This window comes from Eurosta solidaginis, chromosome 1 (assembly GCF_040869045.1).
Source record: "Eurosta solidaginis isolate ZX-2024a chromosome 1, ASM4086904v1, whole genome shotgun sequence".
NCBI lineage: Eukaryota > Metazoa > Arthropoda > Insecta > Diptera > Tephritidae > Eurosta > Eurosta solidaginis.
Genome location: NC_090319.1, coordinates 10,014,193 through 10,032,499, shown reverse-complemented (window position 1 = coordinate 10,032,499; position 18,307 = coordinate 10,014,193). Strand labels below are relative to the sequence as shown.

The 18,307-nt window shown below is 37.3% G+C and overlaps 1 protein-coding gene across 1 annotated transcript in view; it reads right to left on the bottom strand.

The window, feature by feature from the left end:
• Positions 1-303: 303 nt before the first annotated feature.
• Positions 304-18,307, bottom strand: part of Tnks (tankyrase) — a 36,563-nt gene continuing 18,559 nt past the window's right edge. Inside the window, 6 exon segments of the mRNA XM_067779482.1 lie at positions 304-4,511; positions 4,597-4,753; positions 5,396-5,688; positions 5,756-5,913; positions 5,988-7,898; positions 9,209-9,991. Coding sequence (XP_067635583.1) covers positions 3,213-4,511; positions 4,597-4,753; positions 5,396-5,688; positions 5,756-5,913; positions 5,988-7,898; positions 9,209-9,991 — 4,601 coding nt within the window. The 3' untranslated portion in view covers positions 304-3,212.

The following is an 18,307-nucleotide window of genomic DNA, read 5'->3' as shown; positions in this document are numbered from 1 at the left end:
GCCATCTCGTTGTCGAGTCTATGACCCACTTCCTGGACTGACTATCCAGACTTGTTAGTAGTGCTATATTTTACCTTTGATCCTTATGGGCTGTCTCCTGGAAGATGTGGAAGGCATCCTTGTAAACTTCATAAGATTCGGTGAGTTTAGCTTGTTTGAAAGGCTGTTGCTAGGAAATCTCGCAGCTCCCGATGCTGGTTTATGCTTTTTTCTTTATCGTTTTCTAAGCACCTTTTCAACGAATAAAACTCATTTCGTATTACATTTTAGTTTTTAATTTGAATTGAAGTTAAACATTCGTTTTATCATTTATTTGATCATTTTCATACAATGTTCATTTATTTATTTATGTAAGTACATATGTATGCATTGTATGTATATATATATCAATAATATATATAGAGAATGAATTGAAGATCGTAAAATGTAAAGACTTATGGTTACGCAATCAAAGTCACTTAAGTAAAATATATATATATATATATATATATATATATATTTATGTATATGTGTGTATAGGTTTGTTGTTGTAATTATATATCGTTTTTAATATGCAATATACGACAAAAATAGATTTTGTTGTTGTTATTTTTACGATTTGTTGAATTATTTGTTACCGCCTTTCTTAAAAACATGCTTTATACGACATGCAATAGGGTATTCATTTTTAAGTTGCACTCAGAGGTGTTCTAACATGAAGTCGTAACCAAGCTAGCTGTATATGTCCTCGTTATAGTTTTAGAAACAATGCGGAGTGGTTCCGAAACCGGCATTGTCTCGCCACCTTGGAACTAATTATAACTCCTTGCTGTACCAAAACGAGTTCAAATTAAAGCAGAATGAATCCAATCGTTGAAAGTTGAATAGATTCTGCTCCCTCCTTATCGTGCCATTTATGATCTGAAACTTTAATGAGCAAACTGGGAGCTGGTGTAAAGAAAGGGTGCTCTGTTATGTCGCGTGAAATGCTATGCAAAAACATTTTCTAAGTGGTGTCGCTCTTTTGCAGGGTATTTCTGCTATGTACGACTTCTCAGCAAAAATTCATCTCCCTTGCAGATGCTGTTCGAAGTCGGCATAAAACATGTGGCTTATATGTCCAGCGAGTTTGTGGGGAAAATGCTAGTCCTCATTCGCCAAAATATAATTTAACTATATGAAAATATATATTTTTTTTTTGGTAAGACATAAGCAAAAACGAAGTTTCTTTGTTTTCGAGATTAGCCTCCCAAAAGTAGTTATTGACGTTCGCGGTTCGAAATTGGCCCTTCTCAATAAATATTTCACAAATGAAAAAGGTAAGTATGTAGGCATGGCCTGCCTGATTTTCTTTTTTGAATTGTATACTTTTTTTCAAGCTTATTTATATAATAGGTATTATAAGAGGTCAAATGGCACATCTTCGAAAAAAATACTTGGCACGATTTACCTCCAAGAAGATTTAGGCCGAGCTTCTCTTACAATTTGCGTCGTGTGTTCCTTTTTAATTTTACTCAGCGAGACGGGACCTATATATTTTTTGCCGGTTTCGAGTGGCAGCTGCAAGGCAGATAAATTTTCGATATGAAGCTTTTCATGGCAGAAATACACTGGGAGTATTCTCGGAAAAGCTTTTTTCCAATTTCAAAAAAGAAGAAGTGATAAATTACACAGTCACAAACAAAAAGATGATGGATCTAAATGTATTCCGAACGAATGCTTGTTTGGTTCTTACCTTAAAAGAGGGACAAAATCACGAGTTAGAGGTTATCAGATTCGCTGAATGCGCATCAAAATGCATGGTGCCATATTGTGGCGAATGTTAGCATAACTATGTTGTTAGTAAATAAAGGCACAATAACAATAAAGCAAGCGGTCACTCTTGTGTACATGAACAAATCAATCATCATTTACACACATACATACAAGGCAACGAAGAGATACTCACAAACACATGTCATCATCAGCCAAAGTAGTTACTCACACATACACCCGCATATGGCTACAAGATAAACATAAACTACAAATATATATGGTAACCAAGCAGACGATACAAAAGAAACGTCTAGATCTTAGTTTAATTTAAACAGACTATCAGTTGCGAAGTGAAGTATAATTGTGAAGTATAATTGTACTACTCCCAAAGTAGTCTTAAAAAGCCCATTTTGTAATACAAAATATTGGACTGATTTATTTAGCGATTCCAACGTTAGCAGAAGGTTTAAAATAGGCAGAATTTCCCGAAATTTGTTAAAATATGTATCACATTACTACATTCGCCAACTTTTTGGTGTGGCTTTGTAACATATCGCTTTTAAATTTTTCGAAGCCAATACATATGCTTTGGAGTTTAACTTCGAAAGAGGTTGAAATGACTTTCTTACTTATAGATCAATTTCTAAAAAAATATTTGTTTGGTACAATATCCAGAAACAAAGTGATTTTTATGTATAGTGTAATAGACACTTATATCTCGAGAAAAGTGCAAATTTTTCAACATGGTACGACCATGATAGAACACCAAAGATCATTTTTGTTCTATTTGTTTACTTAAATTTCATTTTTAAGGATTTGAACGAGGATGCATTGCTGTAATTAGTAAACAAACGTCAGTTTCGAGTTTCCGCCAAACAACACTTCAGCCGAGCGCTTTGTTAGAATGGTTATTGCATGGATTTGTTTGCTGCTTTTGATTTTGATTTCTTTTAACTGTTTGTTTTACAATATTTGTTTACTTTTTCGAAACGTTGCTACTTAAAGTTAAAATTCTAGCATATTATATATATATATGTTTTGTATGTATGTATGCATTTTAATTTTTTTTAAGTTATTTTAACATGACGATTAGAAGTTAAAAATACAAGAAATATGGAGTAAATATAAGAGTTTAATACGAGCAATGGTTTTTTACTATTACTTTCATAAAAATTTTTTTTTCTCCTTCAGATTTAGTTATAATAATAATAAACGTCTAAATTGGAATACGACGACACTATGCTACTAGCGCTGAAGATAACGCATTTATGTAGCTCGTACGTTGTGCCAGCCAGAAAAAGCGAATATAAATATGAATACAAGAGGTCAAAAATTGCGCTAAACGTTTGCTTTATAACAATCGCTTGCACTGTTCCTTGAAACAACAATACAATAGCAATGGCCGTTGCTATTTTAAACGTTAGCTCCAATTGGCATTGTTGATACAGATGAAGTCGTCGTGCAGGCTGTCGCCACCGTCACAATTCGTATGTGATATTATTGAGATGATCACGCGTTTTACGCGCTTTAAACGGTTGTGAGAAATGTTCGAATGCCGTTTCGGCTGTAAATGAGGAAGAGCGCAAACGTCGATGTGGCTGCGAGGAACGTGATGTTTGTGCACCAGAGCTACGTGAACGTTGGTATGGCGGTCTTGCAAAACTAGTGCTATACGGTGCATGCGAATTATGACTTCCACCAAAGCAACGCATTGCAGCACAAATTAATGTACACCAACGCCACGAAGAAAATGTATAGAAATGTGGTGCTGATTTGGGTAATAAGTGCTGGCGACTATGATGCAAATATGGATTATAATTGGAACGGAATGAGCTTTCACTACTATTGCCACTATCAATACTGCTGCTATGCTGCAATAGTGACATACGAAATATATTGCTATTAGTATTGCTCTTATTACCATTACCATTGTTAGTGTTGTCATTGCAATAGGCAACATCTTCATCAAAATCAAAATTATTGGTCAAAGCTGCGGCAGCTGAACCACCACTACCAAAAGCTTCATCATGCTCATAATCGCGATCAATGCTAACTGCTGGTGTGATTATCATAAATTGACCATATTTAGTGCGGTAAGAACGATTACTTGCAGTATGACGATTTGTACTATTACTATTGCTTGTGTGTGGTGGTGGTATTTGTGGCGGCAGCATATGCGTTGACGAGTGATGATTTTGCAATTGCATATGTTGTGTTTGTTGATGGGCAATCGAGTTGAGCAACGTTTGATTGGTATCCACCGATGAAAATGAGTTGCTCGAAGAGAGTGGAGACATATCACCACCGCCACCGTTACGACTCAACAAGTCACCATTAGCAATAGTCGTAATAAGTCCAGCAGTTTGACTAATAAACATACCTGCTGGCGATGGTTGTGTCGTAGTTACTTGTTGCTGTTGTTGTTGCTGATGGAATACATGTGTATGATACTGCAGTTGCAGTGGCAGTGAGTGCTGCTGTTGCAATTTTGGGTGTGGATGCGGTTGATGTGTTGATGGTGTTGTAGTGCTGTGGTGTTTTTGCTTTTGTTGCTGATGTGGCGGTTGATGAGTTATTTGTTGCATTTGTTGCTGGTGTTGCAATTGTTGTTGTTGTAGTTGATGTTGTTGCAACTGTGGTTGTTGGTGTTGCTGTTGTGCAGGGGATGTAGTTGTAGGTGTAGATCCAACTGATGGCCATCATCTTGTTTCTTCATTGCCACTACTACTGTCATCTGGTTTAACGATCTGATACGTAATCAAGTATTCGGGATAAGCCTGAAAATAAGCAAATAAGATAGGAGTATTATAAAATTCGTTGTTTTGGTTATACTAATATGTTTTGTTTCTTTTCTTTACTGACCTGTTCTCCCCTGTAGACGACGTATTCAGCAAAATGCAAGCCACCAGCTGACGGACGTCCAATAACCGAGTGATGTCCTGGTGGTGCATGAGCCATTTTCATTGCGCTATATTGTAAGAATGATTTGCCTAAAGCAACACGACATAGTAGTAGTTGCCTGCAAAAAGAAAAATTTTAGGATTTAAAAAATGGTAATAAATCTAATTGTTTGGAAGTGGCGACATCTAGACAGATGCTGGACGGATTACTATGAAATTTGGTACCTAGATGACCAATAATTTGGAAGAGCCCACTGTCTGGATAATTTCGAGATTGTTTACTGATCATCCCGACTCTACTTCATAAAAATTACGGAATAATTTTGAGATCATGTCTGGACTATCTCTGGATAAATTCGGCATTTTCGGCGTTTCGAGTTAATTTCAGAAAGATTCCGTAGTGTCGGTATGATCTCAAAAACTTCCGATACTATTAAAAGGAGGCCCGAAATGACCCCGAACACAATCGCGAAGTTAATCCAAAAAATAAACGAAAACACCGCCGAAACCAAAAATAAAATTGTCTCAAAAATATCCGAAAAATCGCGAAGACACCCTTAAAATTATTCCGCAATATTTCTGAAATAGTGCTGCTATAAGCCGTGGATAACCCAAAATGTACCCGAAATGATTCAGAAGTAATTCCAAAAAACGCATTAAAAAAAATCAGGCAGTAGATCCTTACAGAACAAAAGATATATATATGTGTGCTAAATTCCACGCATATCTTTTATGGTAATACAATAACAAACTGAACTCACCTTGGACAAACATAACAAGATTTATCTTTGTGTGATGGACAACCAATGCCTCCACCAATTCCATACACATACTGATTACTTTTCGAACTGTGTTCGGCAAAATAAATACCCGCACCAAACATGCCGCCAATGTAAGCATGTCGTTCATCGAAACCCTTTTGTACAATAGCATTAATAAAGGGACTACCATGAAAAAGCATGCGCTCATTTGCCTGTACGGAATTTTCCTCCGCTACCTCATGACGACGATGTGCGTAACGTTCCCAAAGTTTGCGGTTTTGTACCTTTTGAACCTTTAAAACAGTTGATAAACATTTTTATAAAAGCAAAAAAAAAAAAAATCAATATCTTCACACTTACGCGTATTATATTGTAACGCGTAAAATAGCCACCAGCTTGACCATTGTCTCTATGTTCACGTATGGTAGCTTGCATTTCCTCTTCAACCGCGAGAAATTCTTTATCGTCTGGTAAGAGATCTACTAGTAGAGTGCCTGGATTGACATTGTTACCAATGCCTTAGTAGTTATGATGTAAGAAATATGTTTTAACGTAACCATTTTTAAATATATATCGTATCACAATTGCTTACCTGTAGTGGCGCGCAGCTGCGCAATACCTTTCAATATTTTATGTCTAAATCCATATGCAGATACTCCCACCTGTTTCAAATCTTCATGACTCATTTCCGCTAGTATTTCCAATGTGATTTGTTCACGTTCAAAGAGATCAATAAGATGATCCAGCTGTTGGCTGCACAAGAAACTTGCAACATTCGTAATCGATTCGGGATCGGGTACTTCCTCACAGCTAGTCATGTCACCGGAATTCGCCTCGGCGCCCTGTGCGGGACTAATGCGCGTTGATAGTGGTAACGGCACAGGCACACTAAGCGTCATTGAGGCACCAGAAGGCAGTGTTACGGTCTCAGTTGTAGGTGAAAGTGCATTGCAGGCGGCAGCAGCGGCAGTTAGACTGTTACTAGCATTTGCAGACGATGTGCTTGCTGCAGCTGCTGCTCCAACAGCCGTTGGCGCTGGTGATGGTGAATTGCTAAGTAGTGACTGCTGTGACGAGCTAAGCGCCGAATCGGCTAATGATGTGGTCATCGCATCCTGCAGCAAACATTTCACATCATCCGCTGTCGCTAATTCGATTGGTGTTTGGCCTTCTTGGTTTTTCATATACGGATCTGCGCCATGCGCGAGGAGTAGCGCGCAAAGCTGTGTGCGTCCTTTTTGCGCAGCTTCATGAAGTGGCGTAAAACCCCACTTATCGGTGGCATTCACCACAGTCTTATGTTTGATTAATAATGCTGCTATATCCAAGTGCCCATAGGAGGAAGCATTGTGCAAAGGTATTAAACCACCTTTGTCTTGTGCATTTACATCGGCACCATTCTCAAGCAGATACTCAGCCACTTCATAATTATTATAACCAGCTGCCAGATGTAATGGTGTGGAATTGCGTCCTTGTGCGTCACGACAATTGATCGTCTCGGGCGTGACTAAACGTTGAACGCGCGCCAAATTTCCTTTCTTTGCGGCATCTAAGAGCGCAGAATTGCCGCGCAACAATTCTGCCACATCATGATCAGACTCTTTAACCAAATCGGCTGGTGTGGCGCCATCACGATTTTTCTTTGAAGGATCAGCGCCATGTTTCAACAACAATTTAACAATATCATATTTGCCTTTAGCTGCTGCTTCATGTAGCGGTGTAAACTTCCATAAATCAGACACATTAACATTAGCGCCATGTTTCACCAGTAACTCGGTGACTTCGTAGTGCCCATACGAACAAGCGTTATGTAGTGGCACCAAACCACCCTTATCAGCAGCATGCACTTCAGCGCCATGTTCCAATAAAAACTCAACAACTGGTACACGATTGAAACCAGCTGCAAAATGCAATGGTGTTGAATGACGTCCATCCAAATCTCGGCAGTTAACTGTGTGCGGATTAGCAAGCACAATACGACGCACCGTATCTAAATCACCGGCTTTGGCGGCTTCTAATAAATGTGTTTCAGTATCTGGCGGATCTTTGAGTATTTTCAGCACCGCATCAGAAGCAAGTTGCGCCGCTGTATATCCTTCTAATGATATGATAGTTGTATCAATGGAATACGATAGAAGTAAGCGTACCGCCTGTTCATCTCTGGCGCATTTGTGTAATGCAGTTTGCCCAAGACCATCCAACGCATTCACTTTAACGCCGTTCTTCAACAATGTATCCATGACATCGTAATGTAGATGTTCGGCTGTTAGATGTAGTGGTGTGAGGAACGCTTTGTTCTTCTCATTCAGCAGAGCACCTTTACGTATGAGAATTTCAGCAATTTGTTTGCGTTTAGGATCAATAGATATGGCGACAGCATGTAGCGGTGTATCGCCTGTATATGGGTGCACAAAATTAACAGTTTCGGATGAAAGGAATTTTTTTAGACGCGCTGTATCGCTTTTTTTGCAGGCGTCAAGCACACAATGTCCTTTGAATTCATCTGAAAAAAAAAAAAATAAATAAAAACCACAAATGATTAGAATCAACTTATACTTTACGAAAAACCTTTTATTTGTTTTTGTCTTGGACCAAACGATTTTTTTTTTTTTTTTTTTTTGAGAGTTCAGCCATAAGCCAAAAAACAGCTTTTCTGTTTTTTAAGATCGAAACTGTAATTTAATGCATTTAAAAAATTAAAAGAGTAAAAATGTAGGCCTTGTCTGCTTTCTTTTCTTATTTGTACTGTATAAGTTGTTTTCTTTTCCAGCTTATAATAACAGGTATTATAAAGGCTCAAAGGCGTGGCTGTGTAATGCACTGAGTCTGAATCCACCACCAACAACAACAAACGGACCGTGATTCGGCTCGAACATCAAAAAACTGAAAAACTAGTGATGCCCGTGTTTTGAGATTAGGTAGACTCTGATAGCTGGTTCGGACTCAGCGCATCAAAATGCATGGGAATGAATAGATGTTTCGCATTACCAGAACGGCCAACTTCTATGTGTAACTGTGTAATTTATCGCTTTTAATTTTTTCGAATATCTGCCTTTTAACACCTTTAATAGCAGCTACCATGACTAAATGTTTGTTTAAAATATTTTTTTAAAACAATAAATAAATAAAATAATTAAAAAAACGGTTTTATTGAAAACAATACTTACATGAAGTAATAATAATACAAAAAGCTAGAAAATAATTAGGTAGGTCCTCGGTACTAGTCATCACACTCCTCATCAATCTAGGGCGTTGATCAGACAATTAAATAAATGTATATGTGTTCCAAATATGAGCCCAAACGGACCGCAAATACGATTTTTTTGAATATCTCGATCCTTGCGCCACCTAGCGGCGATTTTTTTCATAGTTCGCTTTCTATTCATGTATGTATTATGTGTTCCAAATATGAACCAAATGGGACCACAAATACGATTTTTTGAAATACTTCGATCAGTGCGCCACCTATCGGAGGCCTTTTTTCTTATTATTGCATTGTGATCGGGTTCTGAACTATATTCCAAGTTTCAAGCATGTAGCTTATCGGGAAATTACTTAAATTTCAATTACAAAATTCGTTCACAACGGCCGTGCGGCCGGCCTGTCAAGTCCAGCTAAATAAAACCGTTTAATTAATAAAATACATACATTAGGGGCCAACTTCAAAAGAAAATATCAATATTTTGGAGATTAACTTCGAAAAACAGGGACATTCCTGTTTTGCTTATGAATAAATATCTTCAAAAGGATTTGTCACAATTCTCAGCCAAATGCTGTACAGTATTATGATTTTCAAAATTTTATTTAACTTACATGTAATCCGTTCACGTAGTTCGCGTGTAGGCGCTGAATCGATAGCCGATTTATTATGACAGTTAAGTAACGTCGGATCTGCACCTTTGCTCAACAGCAGGCTACAAACCTCGATTCGACTCTTTGACGCAGCTTCATGTAATGGCGTAAAAGCCCACAAATCATTTGCATTCACATTAGCCCCAGCTTTAATCAACAATTTAGTCACTTCAAAATGTCCATAGGAGCAAGCGTTGTGTAATGGTACCAAACCTCCTTTATCCTTTGCATGCACATCAGCGCCATTCGCCAAGAGAATTTCCACAATACCGATACGATTGTAACCGGCCGCAAGATGAAGCGGTGTCGATCGCCGGCCATCACTAGCATGGCAATTTACATTGAGTGGTGTTAGCAGCGCCAATAAACGATCTTCAGCGCCAGACCTTGCCGCTTCCAAGAGCTCATCTTTACGATACTCTCCAGTTAGTACGGGGCGTGTATTATCATCAGCCAATTCTAATGGCGTTTTCTGTTCCGAATTACGTATATTCGGATTGGCGCCATGTTGTAGCAATGCTATGCAAACATCGACTTTACCTTTACTCGCCGCCTCATGCAGTGGTGTATAATTCCAATTGTCTGTTGTGTTCGGACTTGCTCCAGCTTTTAGCAATAATCGTACAACTTCAGCATGTCCAAAAGAACAAGCATTATGTAATGGATGTAAGCCACCTTCGTCACATGCCTGTATGGAAGCGCCACTATTTAGTAGAAATTCAACCACCTCACGTCGGCCATAACCTGGGTTGTATGGAAATAGGGAGCAAAGGAAAAATAATTAATAAGCTATTAGTTAAGTATAACACAAATACTTCTTTAAAATCCACAACATAAGCACATAAACATAAGCATCAGAGAACTGCATGAGTCTGTTACATTAAAAACCGTTCCATATTGATATCGGGCACTCCCTTATTTATTATACCCAGCTGTACTTGTACACAGGGTATTATAACTTTGATTGGATAACGGTTGGTTGTACAGGTATAAAGGAATCGAGATATAGACTTTCATATATTAAAATCATCAGTATCGAAAAAAAAATTTGATTTAGGCATGTACGCCTGTCCGTCCGTCCGTTAACACGATAACTTGATTAATTATTGAGATATCTTCACCAAATTTGGTACACGAGCTTATCTGGATCCAGAATAGATTGGTATTGAAAATGAGCGAAATCGGATGATAACCACGCCTTTTTATATATATAACATTTTGGAAAAGACAAAAAACCTAATTATTTAGTAAATAATACACCTAGAATGTTGAAATTTGACTTGTGGACTGATATTGAGACTCTTGATAAACATTTGAAAAAAAAAAATTTTTAAATGGGCGTGGCACCGCCCACTTGTGATAAAACCAATTTTACAAATATTATTAATCATAAATCAAGAATCGTTGAATCTATCGTAACGGCAGAGAGGTTGCTTTTACTATAAGGAATGCTTCGAAGAAAAATTAACGAAATCGGTTAAGGACCACGCCCACTTTTATATAAAATATTTTTAAAAGGATCGTGGACGAATAAAATAAGATATATCTTTGCGAAAAAGATCTTTATATCAATGGTATTTCATTTCCCAAGTGGATTTATAACAATAAATAGGAAAAACGCCAATTTTAAAAAATGGGCGTGGCACTGCTCCTTTCATGACTAAGCAATTTTCTATGTTTCGGGAGCCATAACTCGAAGAAAAATTAACGGGTTGTAATAAAATTGGATACACAAATTTTCCATATAGCAGCAAATATATTTCTAGAAAAAATGGGAGAGATTGATTAAGGACCACGCCCACTTTTATATAAATGACTTTAAAAAAGGTCGTAGGCAAAAATAATAAGTTAAATCTTAGCGAAAAATAGTTTTGTACCAATCGTATTGTGTCGTTATAACATGAAATGGGAAAAATTCAAATCTTGAAAAATGGGCGTGGCACTGCCTCTTTCTTACGTTGCATTTCTAAACGTTTCTGGAGCCATAACCCGACGAAAAATTTGCTGTTTAACAGGAAATATTTTCAGTAAAAATGGACTAAATCGGTTAAATCGCCTTATTTTATATAAAAGATTTTGCAGAAGTACGTAGATGCAGGTAATAAGCTATTTCTATTAAAAGTTGGAAAATTTCGTTAATAACCCTCCCCTTTTCTTGTAATAACGCTTTTTATTACAATGGCACTTGTGTGTTTATGTTTATTGTTCTGTTATATCTTTATTTTAAAATAAACAGTAGGGAAATCCCCATATTTGAAGGAAAACTGCATTATTACCCGCTCAAGGTCATTGGTGTTAGCCCCTGTATCCGTTTTGTTCCCTTTAAACGAAAATTAGTTCAGAATAGAACCATATGTATGTATATGTATTATTGCGCAGCCTTGTAACACTACTAAGCACACAAAAAAACAACAACAGCATTTCAAGTGTACAGCTGGGTATATAATGTTCGGTTTCACCCGAACTTAGACTTCCTTACTTGTTTATTTACTATCCTTTACTTGCGACTGAAGCTGCTGCATAAAACCTAAAATGTTGCTGAATTGAAAATTCAAATTTTAATGCATAGCCCAGTTTTCCAACATTGGTTAGGTTCAGATTTGATGCACATACAAAATATTGTAACGAATTTACTTGCAAATCCTCTTATTTGCAATCCTCTGCTAAGTTCGAATCACTAAACTGTTGAATAAATAACTCCAATTTGTAATAATGCAAATGGCCTTTATTAAAGTACTTCACAATAACACTCAAACTGTGCAACAAATAGCTTGCTTAATAACCAAACTGATTGATAGCTCAAATGAAACTCTACTATTCAAAATAATACTGCTCTTGCTCGCTAGATAGCGTCTTAGTTGAAACTGCTTGACAACTCAAATCAAACTGAATTCCTGCGCCTCTACAATTGCCGCCTTTTATACTCTTTGATTTCAACCTTCGCATCTTCTAGGCGCTTCCAGAATCTACTAGTCCAGTAGCTCTCAAACTTCTCAGCTGTAACTACAATTGCACAATTTTATAGTTTTTCTCATTGCATACTTATAGGAGTATCTCAGATATATGCATGTGTTTGTGCATTGACTCTCCGCTGCTCGTATACGTACATAGCACATATGTGTAGACGCAATTATTGTTTCGTTTATGTAGATACATAATGATTGAATTATTGATGTGAATTCGCGTCACTACTTAGCATCGGCTTAGAGATAGCAGCACCCCTTAGTTTTGCTAATATTCGTAACAATATTCTAGGTCTAGGAAGAATAGACTTAACAGAGTTTTAATGATTTGAAACAAGTGTTCCCAGGAAGAGAGGTAATGATGTCGAAAATGTTCCGATATTTTACAATGATTTCGAAATTGTCCTGAAAATAATGCCGATATATTCGGGAGATGGTCCTGAAATATTAACGAAAATAATACCCAAATGATACGAAGACAGTCTCTAAATAGTCCCGAAATCAAATTATCTGGAAATAATACAAAAATGTCCCTGAAAGTGCCAAAATGATTCTGAAAGTCAGCCGCAACTTATTCAGAAAACTATACAAAACCATCCCCAAACTATTCTGTAATCTTAATAGCTCCGATATGATACTTCAAACAATCCCGAAACAGCTACGAACGGTCGTTCCCAGTGGGAGTTCTGGTTCTACCCACTTCTTCAAAATTGCTAGGCCTCGATATATGTGAACCATTTTTTAATAAAATTCTGAGATACGGCGTTTTTGAAAGGAATTTAAGTAGGACGTTCTCAAATAAAATCTAACACACAGCGTTTTTCAATATTTTTCCGATATGGGGCATTTTCTAAACGGCAGCCGACGTCCAAAAGTACAATTAAATTTTATATGCATTCAAATCTATGACAGTTAATGCGATGTACTGCTAAGTTTCAGTGTACTTCTGTAGTTCTCTGGTATTCATATATTTATATAATAGTGTTATACGTAAACATAAACTTGATACAAATAATGGCCACCACGCTACATAACCACTATTGAACAACATTGAGCTGGACAATAGCCAGCCAGAGCTGCATAGGAAAAAAATTATGACAGACAATATAGGTAGGTAGGTAGTAAAATTACGAAAAGAGTGAGGTTCTGGCAAGGTTACAAAACAAAATTGTGTTACCAAGTTAAATGGGGTCATCGAATGTTCCAACGTACAACAAAAGGCGATAGGTAAATACGACAATAGATGAGCCGATGATGAGGAGATACTGATTCCATGTAATCATTGCTTTGCGATGCATAAAAAGTGGATTAATTAAGGCTGGTGTTTAAAAACATGTGTATTCTTTAACAATGACAACTATAATTTCAGTTGGAATACTATCAAAGACTGTCCCTATGGCACCGATGAAGGAGTAGCATACTTGCGTATGAGCGCTGTTCACGCTATGATGGTGACTTTTGTAAATTGTCATTGGCGCCAGAATACAATAAATGTGGTCTCGCTAATGCTACAACTAATAATGAGATGAGGAATGCCCATATTTCATTATAATTTTCCCCTCTGAAATCACTCTTTTGCAAAAGATTAAAAGGATCCAAATAGTGACCCTTATCCTAAAGGAATTTGAACGTGTCCAATATATTTTTCTTTATTCACACAATAAAGACTGTTCCGAAAGGAAAGTTCTCACTTAATTTTTCTTTTAATTCTAAGAGTTTGCATTGTTTTTTGTTAAATTTTATTTCTAATAGAAACAAGAATATTTGAACTTAAATAGAAGCGAAACTTATAGAAATAAATATCCGTAAAAGTGCTGTAAGGGAAAAAAGGCAGTAAAAACGAGACTTATGGCTTTTTTCCATAACAGATCATTCGATTAAAGGTGGTTCCATAATGCCATTCATAAAAGAGGGATGCACATGCATATCAAGTAATATGGAGGTATGTGCCACAGTTGTCAATGTATAACGTATTGACTGACTTCAATCAAATTTTGAAGGGCATGAAATTGTATAGTATATTCCTGAACCATTTTGGGACTTCCTTGGGGCATTTCGGAATGGCTTCGGGATTATTTAAAGGATAATTTCAAAACTATTTCGATGCAATTTTGGTGCAATTTAGCATCACTTCAGGAATAACTTCTTAATTCGAGACTATTTCGGAACCATTTATGGGCTTAAAGTAGTAATTTCGAAAAATTACTCCAAAGTGTTACCAAAAGTTTTTTTAACGACCAAACTGAAAACCCAATTAAATAATCCGTCCTCTTGGCAAATACTACATATAAGCTTTCTAGAACCTATGCCACTTGCTTCTTCTAGATCTGATATGTATCACTCCTTATAACTGGAGTCTAAGCCTGGCTGGTGCAGAACACGAGCACAAAACATACTCGATCGTTTCTACGTCGGCACATCACCTTCGACACATTACAGCCGCTTGCTTGGATCACCGCCTGTCCTGCTTTATCCATCATGTGCAGCTATGGCACCCTTAATTGCTGCCTGGCTGCTAATATAAAAGCTGACGCGGCTGCGCTTTAAGCTATTTCCTTCCGGTGTTTCTACTGCTACATAAATACTACAGAGATATGCAGCTTGTGGGATCTGTTTATTTCCGGATCAGCACAGTTTACCACAGACCGTATTCCTCCCATTACATTGAAACCATCGGTATAAACGTGTACCGCCTCCTCCATATTACTTGATTGCATGCGCATCCCCCTTTACTAACATTATGTGTCCACCTTTAATTGAATGATCTGGAATGTCTTCGCCTTATGAATCGATGTGCCCTCATTTTATTGGGAAAAACGATGTCCCATTTTTACTGCCCTTTTTTCGCACTTTAACGGATATGTTTACAAGTTCTGCTTTTATTGCCGACCTTTAATTTAATTTTTCTACAACTTTTTCGAGACAGGCACTTTTTATATTTCATTCAAGCTCTGTGACAGTATGGTTTATTCAAACTTACTTGGACGTCTGCATTTCAATAACCTAGTACCGCTCAATTCGGCGTAATGCCGGGAAGTTTAGGGCACTTTCCCTGTTTTAATTAGCTACGTTTTGTATATAATCCTGCCGTAGATCTGATGACATATTCAGAGACTAAAAAAACTAAATTGGGTAAAAATAAGGCTGACACAATGTGCTGTAATACAAAGGTGTCAGACGTTACTCTGAACCCTCGTTTTATTTTCATGCTCTTTTGTGACAAGTACAGGTTGTTTCAATATTACTGAAGCTTTATACCAAATTTTGCTATTTAACATTCACGTACTTGCGATATGATGAATTTCATATCAAAACCTATAAAAAAAAGCACATTTTGAACCCGACCCCCTCATATTTTGATGAAATTTTGCATAGAGGTACACTTTACCTATAAAAACACCACCTCGTTTTTAGAAATTGCATTTTTGAAAAATTGTGGGCGTGGCAAGGTGTCAAAGTTGTGAAAAATGCGTGAAAAATACGGTAATAGGTAATTTTGAGCTGTGATAACTACGGAATGGCTCAACCGATTTCCAAGATCTTGGTACCATTGGAAAGGTATTCTAATCGGCTATCGAAATCGTACACTGATAAAATTTTTATTACACTGAAAAGCATTTTTTTTGTTGTTTTTAAGTATTCGGCGCACTTCTAACGCCTCACGGCCCATGCTAAGCGTTCGCTCCCCAGGTCTGTTGCGTCGACTACTGACTCTAGAATATTGACTTGGCTCACGGTTTGCTAAGTTTAGAATCATCCTTTGCATATTAATATGACTGTAACTTATTATCGGTTGGTAGTAACAAAAGTTACAGTTATATTAGTTTGCAAATTGCTATTCTAAACTTAAACAACAATGGGTATGCATACACTTCTTAAAGCCCCGCCAAATAAGATTTTTGATGGAGCATTGTGCGCTGCCAAATGAGTAGATAGCTTGTATTTATTTGCATGGACAGCGACAAATAGCGCATCACCAGCGCCATGTGGCAAAGTAAGCAGCTCTAAAAGAATTTGACATTTGTTTTGACTATGAGTGCTTTCAGGCTTTGTAAGTGGCGATCGAACGCAAAAAGTTATTTTTAAAAATACTCTTTCTAATGTCATTGATGTTCCCTCTGGCGTCCCACAGGGCAGTCATCTAGATCCAATTCTGTTCTTGCTATTTATTAATGATATTTGTACCACAATAAAATATTCCAAAATCCTAATGTATGCCGATTATGTAAAACTTTTTAGGTCTTATGCGTCTACCGAAGAACGTCCCTTGCTTCAAGAGGATTTAAACTGCCTAGTTACCTGGTGCAACGTGAATTCAATGTCGCTTAACCTCAATAAATGTAAATTCATGTCCCTCTCTCGGAAATCTTTGCCAGCAGCCTCTTATGTAATTAATAATTTTTGTCTTTCATCAGTAAACTATTTTGTGGACTTGGGAGTCACGATAGATACTAAACTTATTTTCAACCTTCATATTAATGGTACTGTCAATAAGGCTAGAGGTGTTCTTTCATTCGTGAAACGGTGGTCCAAGGAATTTAGTGACCCTTATGTAACTAAAGCACTTTTCACCACTTTAGTTAGACCAATATTAGAATACGGATCAATAGTCTGGAATCCTAAATATCGAGTTCATGCAGATAGACTTGAATCAGTACAAAACTAATTTCTGATTTTCTATTTAAGAAATTTTCAGTGGGACTCTGCGTATAATCTTCCCCCTTATACTAGTCGGTTGAAGCTTATCAATCTTCCAACTCTTGCAAGTCGTAGAGAAATGCTAGGCGTAATATTTATGGCTAAAATACTGAATGGATTGATTTCTAGCACAATTCTCTTAAACGAAGTAAACTTTAACGTCCCATCGCGAGTGTCAAGATTTTATAAACCTCTTCTTTTGAGGCAGTGTAGAACTAATTTGGAATTAAATGAACCTTTTCGGTGTTTGTGTCATGATTTCAACACTCATTCTAGTTCATTTGATATAACGGCCCCTCGCTTCGGTTGGGCGGGCTTTGGAGGGTATTAATCCGTTGGGTATTATTATTATTATAAATGGGTAAAAATCGTTCTATCTGAACGATCGGTTGTATGGGATATATATTATATATAACTCCGATCGAAATGATTTTTTCATGAAATCTTATATGATATATTAGAATATATATCACCGAGTTTCACGTTTATACTTTCTAAATTGCGACAGGAATGACCAAAATCGTCTTATCTGAACGATCGGTTGTATGGGAGATACATATATGTTATAGTGGTCCGATCCTACCAGATCCGACAAATGTCTAATATAATACAAAAATACATCCTTGTGCCAAATTTCATTGAGATATCTCAAAATCAGTCAGCGCATACGCGCCTTGGCAACCACGCTACTGTTGGCAGCCATAATTTCGAAATAGTAAACGACTTCGTTTATTTGGGAACCAGTGTTCGGGAGAAAAGTTCTTCGAAAGATTTATGGACCTCTACGCGTTAGCGATGGCGAGTACCGAAGAAGATTTAATGATGAGCTGTACGAGCTGACGAGCTGTACGCAGACATCAATATAGTCCAGCGAATTAAAACGCAGCGGCTGCGCCGGCAAGGCCATGTTATGCGAATGAAAGATGATGCTCCGGCCAAGAAAGTGTTTCTATCGGAACCCGCCTATGGAAGTAGAGGTAGGTGGCGGCCCCCACTCCGTTGGAAGGACCAGGTGGAAAACGATTTAAACTCCCTTGGTGTGACCAATTGGCGCCAGTTGGCGGAGCGAAGGAGCGACTGACGCGCCTTATTGGACGGCCATAACCGTTTAGACGGTTAAGCGCCAATTAAGTAAGTAAGTAAGTATCTCAAAATTTGAGGGACTAGTTTGCGTTCAAACAGACAGTCGGACGGACAGACGGACATGGCTATATCAACTCAGTTCGTTGCCCTGATCAATTCGGTATACTAAATGGTGAGTCTATCTTCTATATTTCTCAACGTTACAAACATCGGACCAAAGTTAATATACCATTTCATGTTCATGAAAGGTATAATAAAACTTTAGTGTCACACAGGGTAATTCGTTTTTATTCAATAACATTTTGTGTCTCCAAAC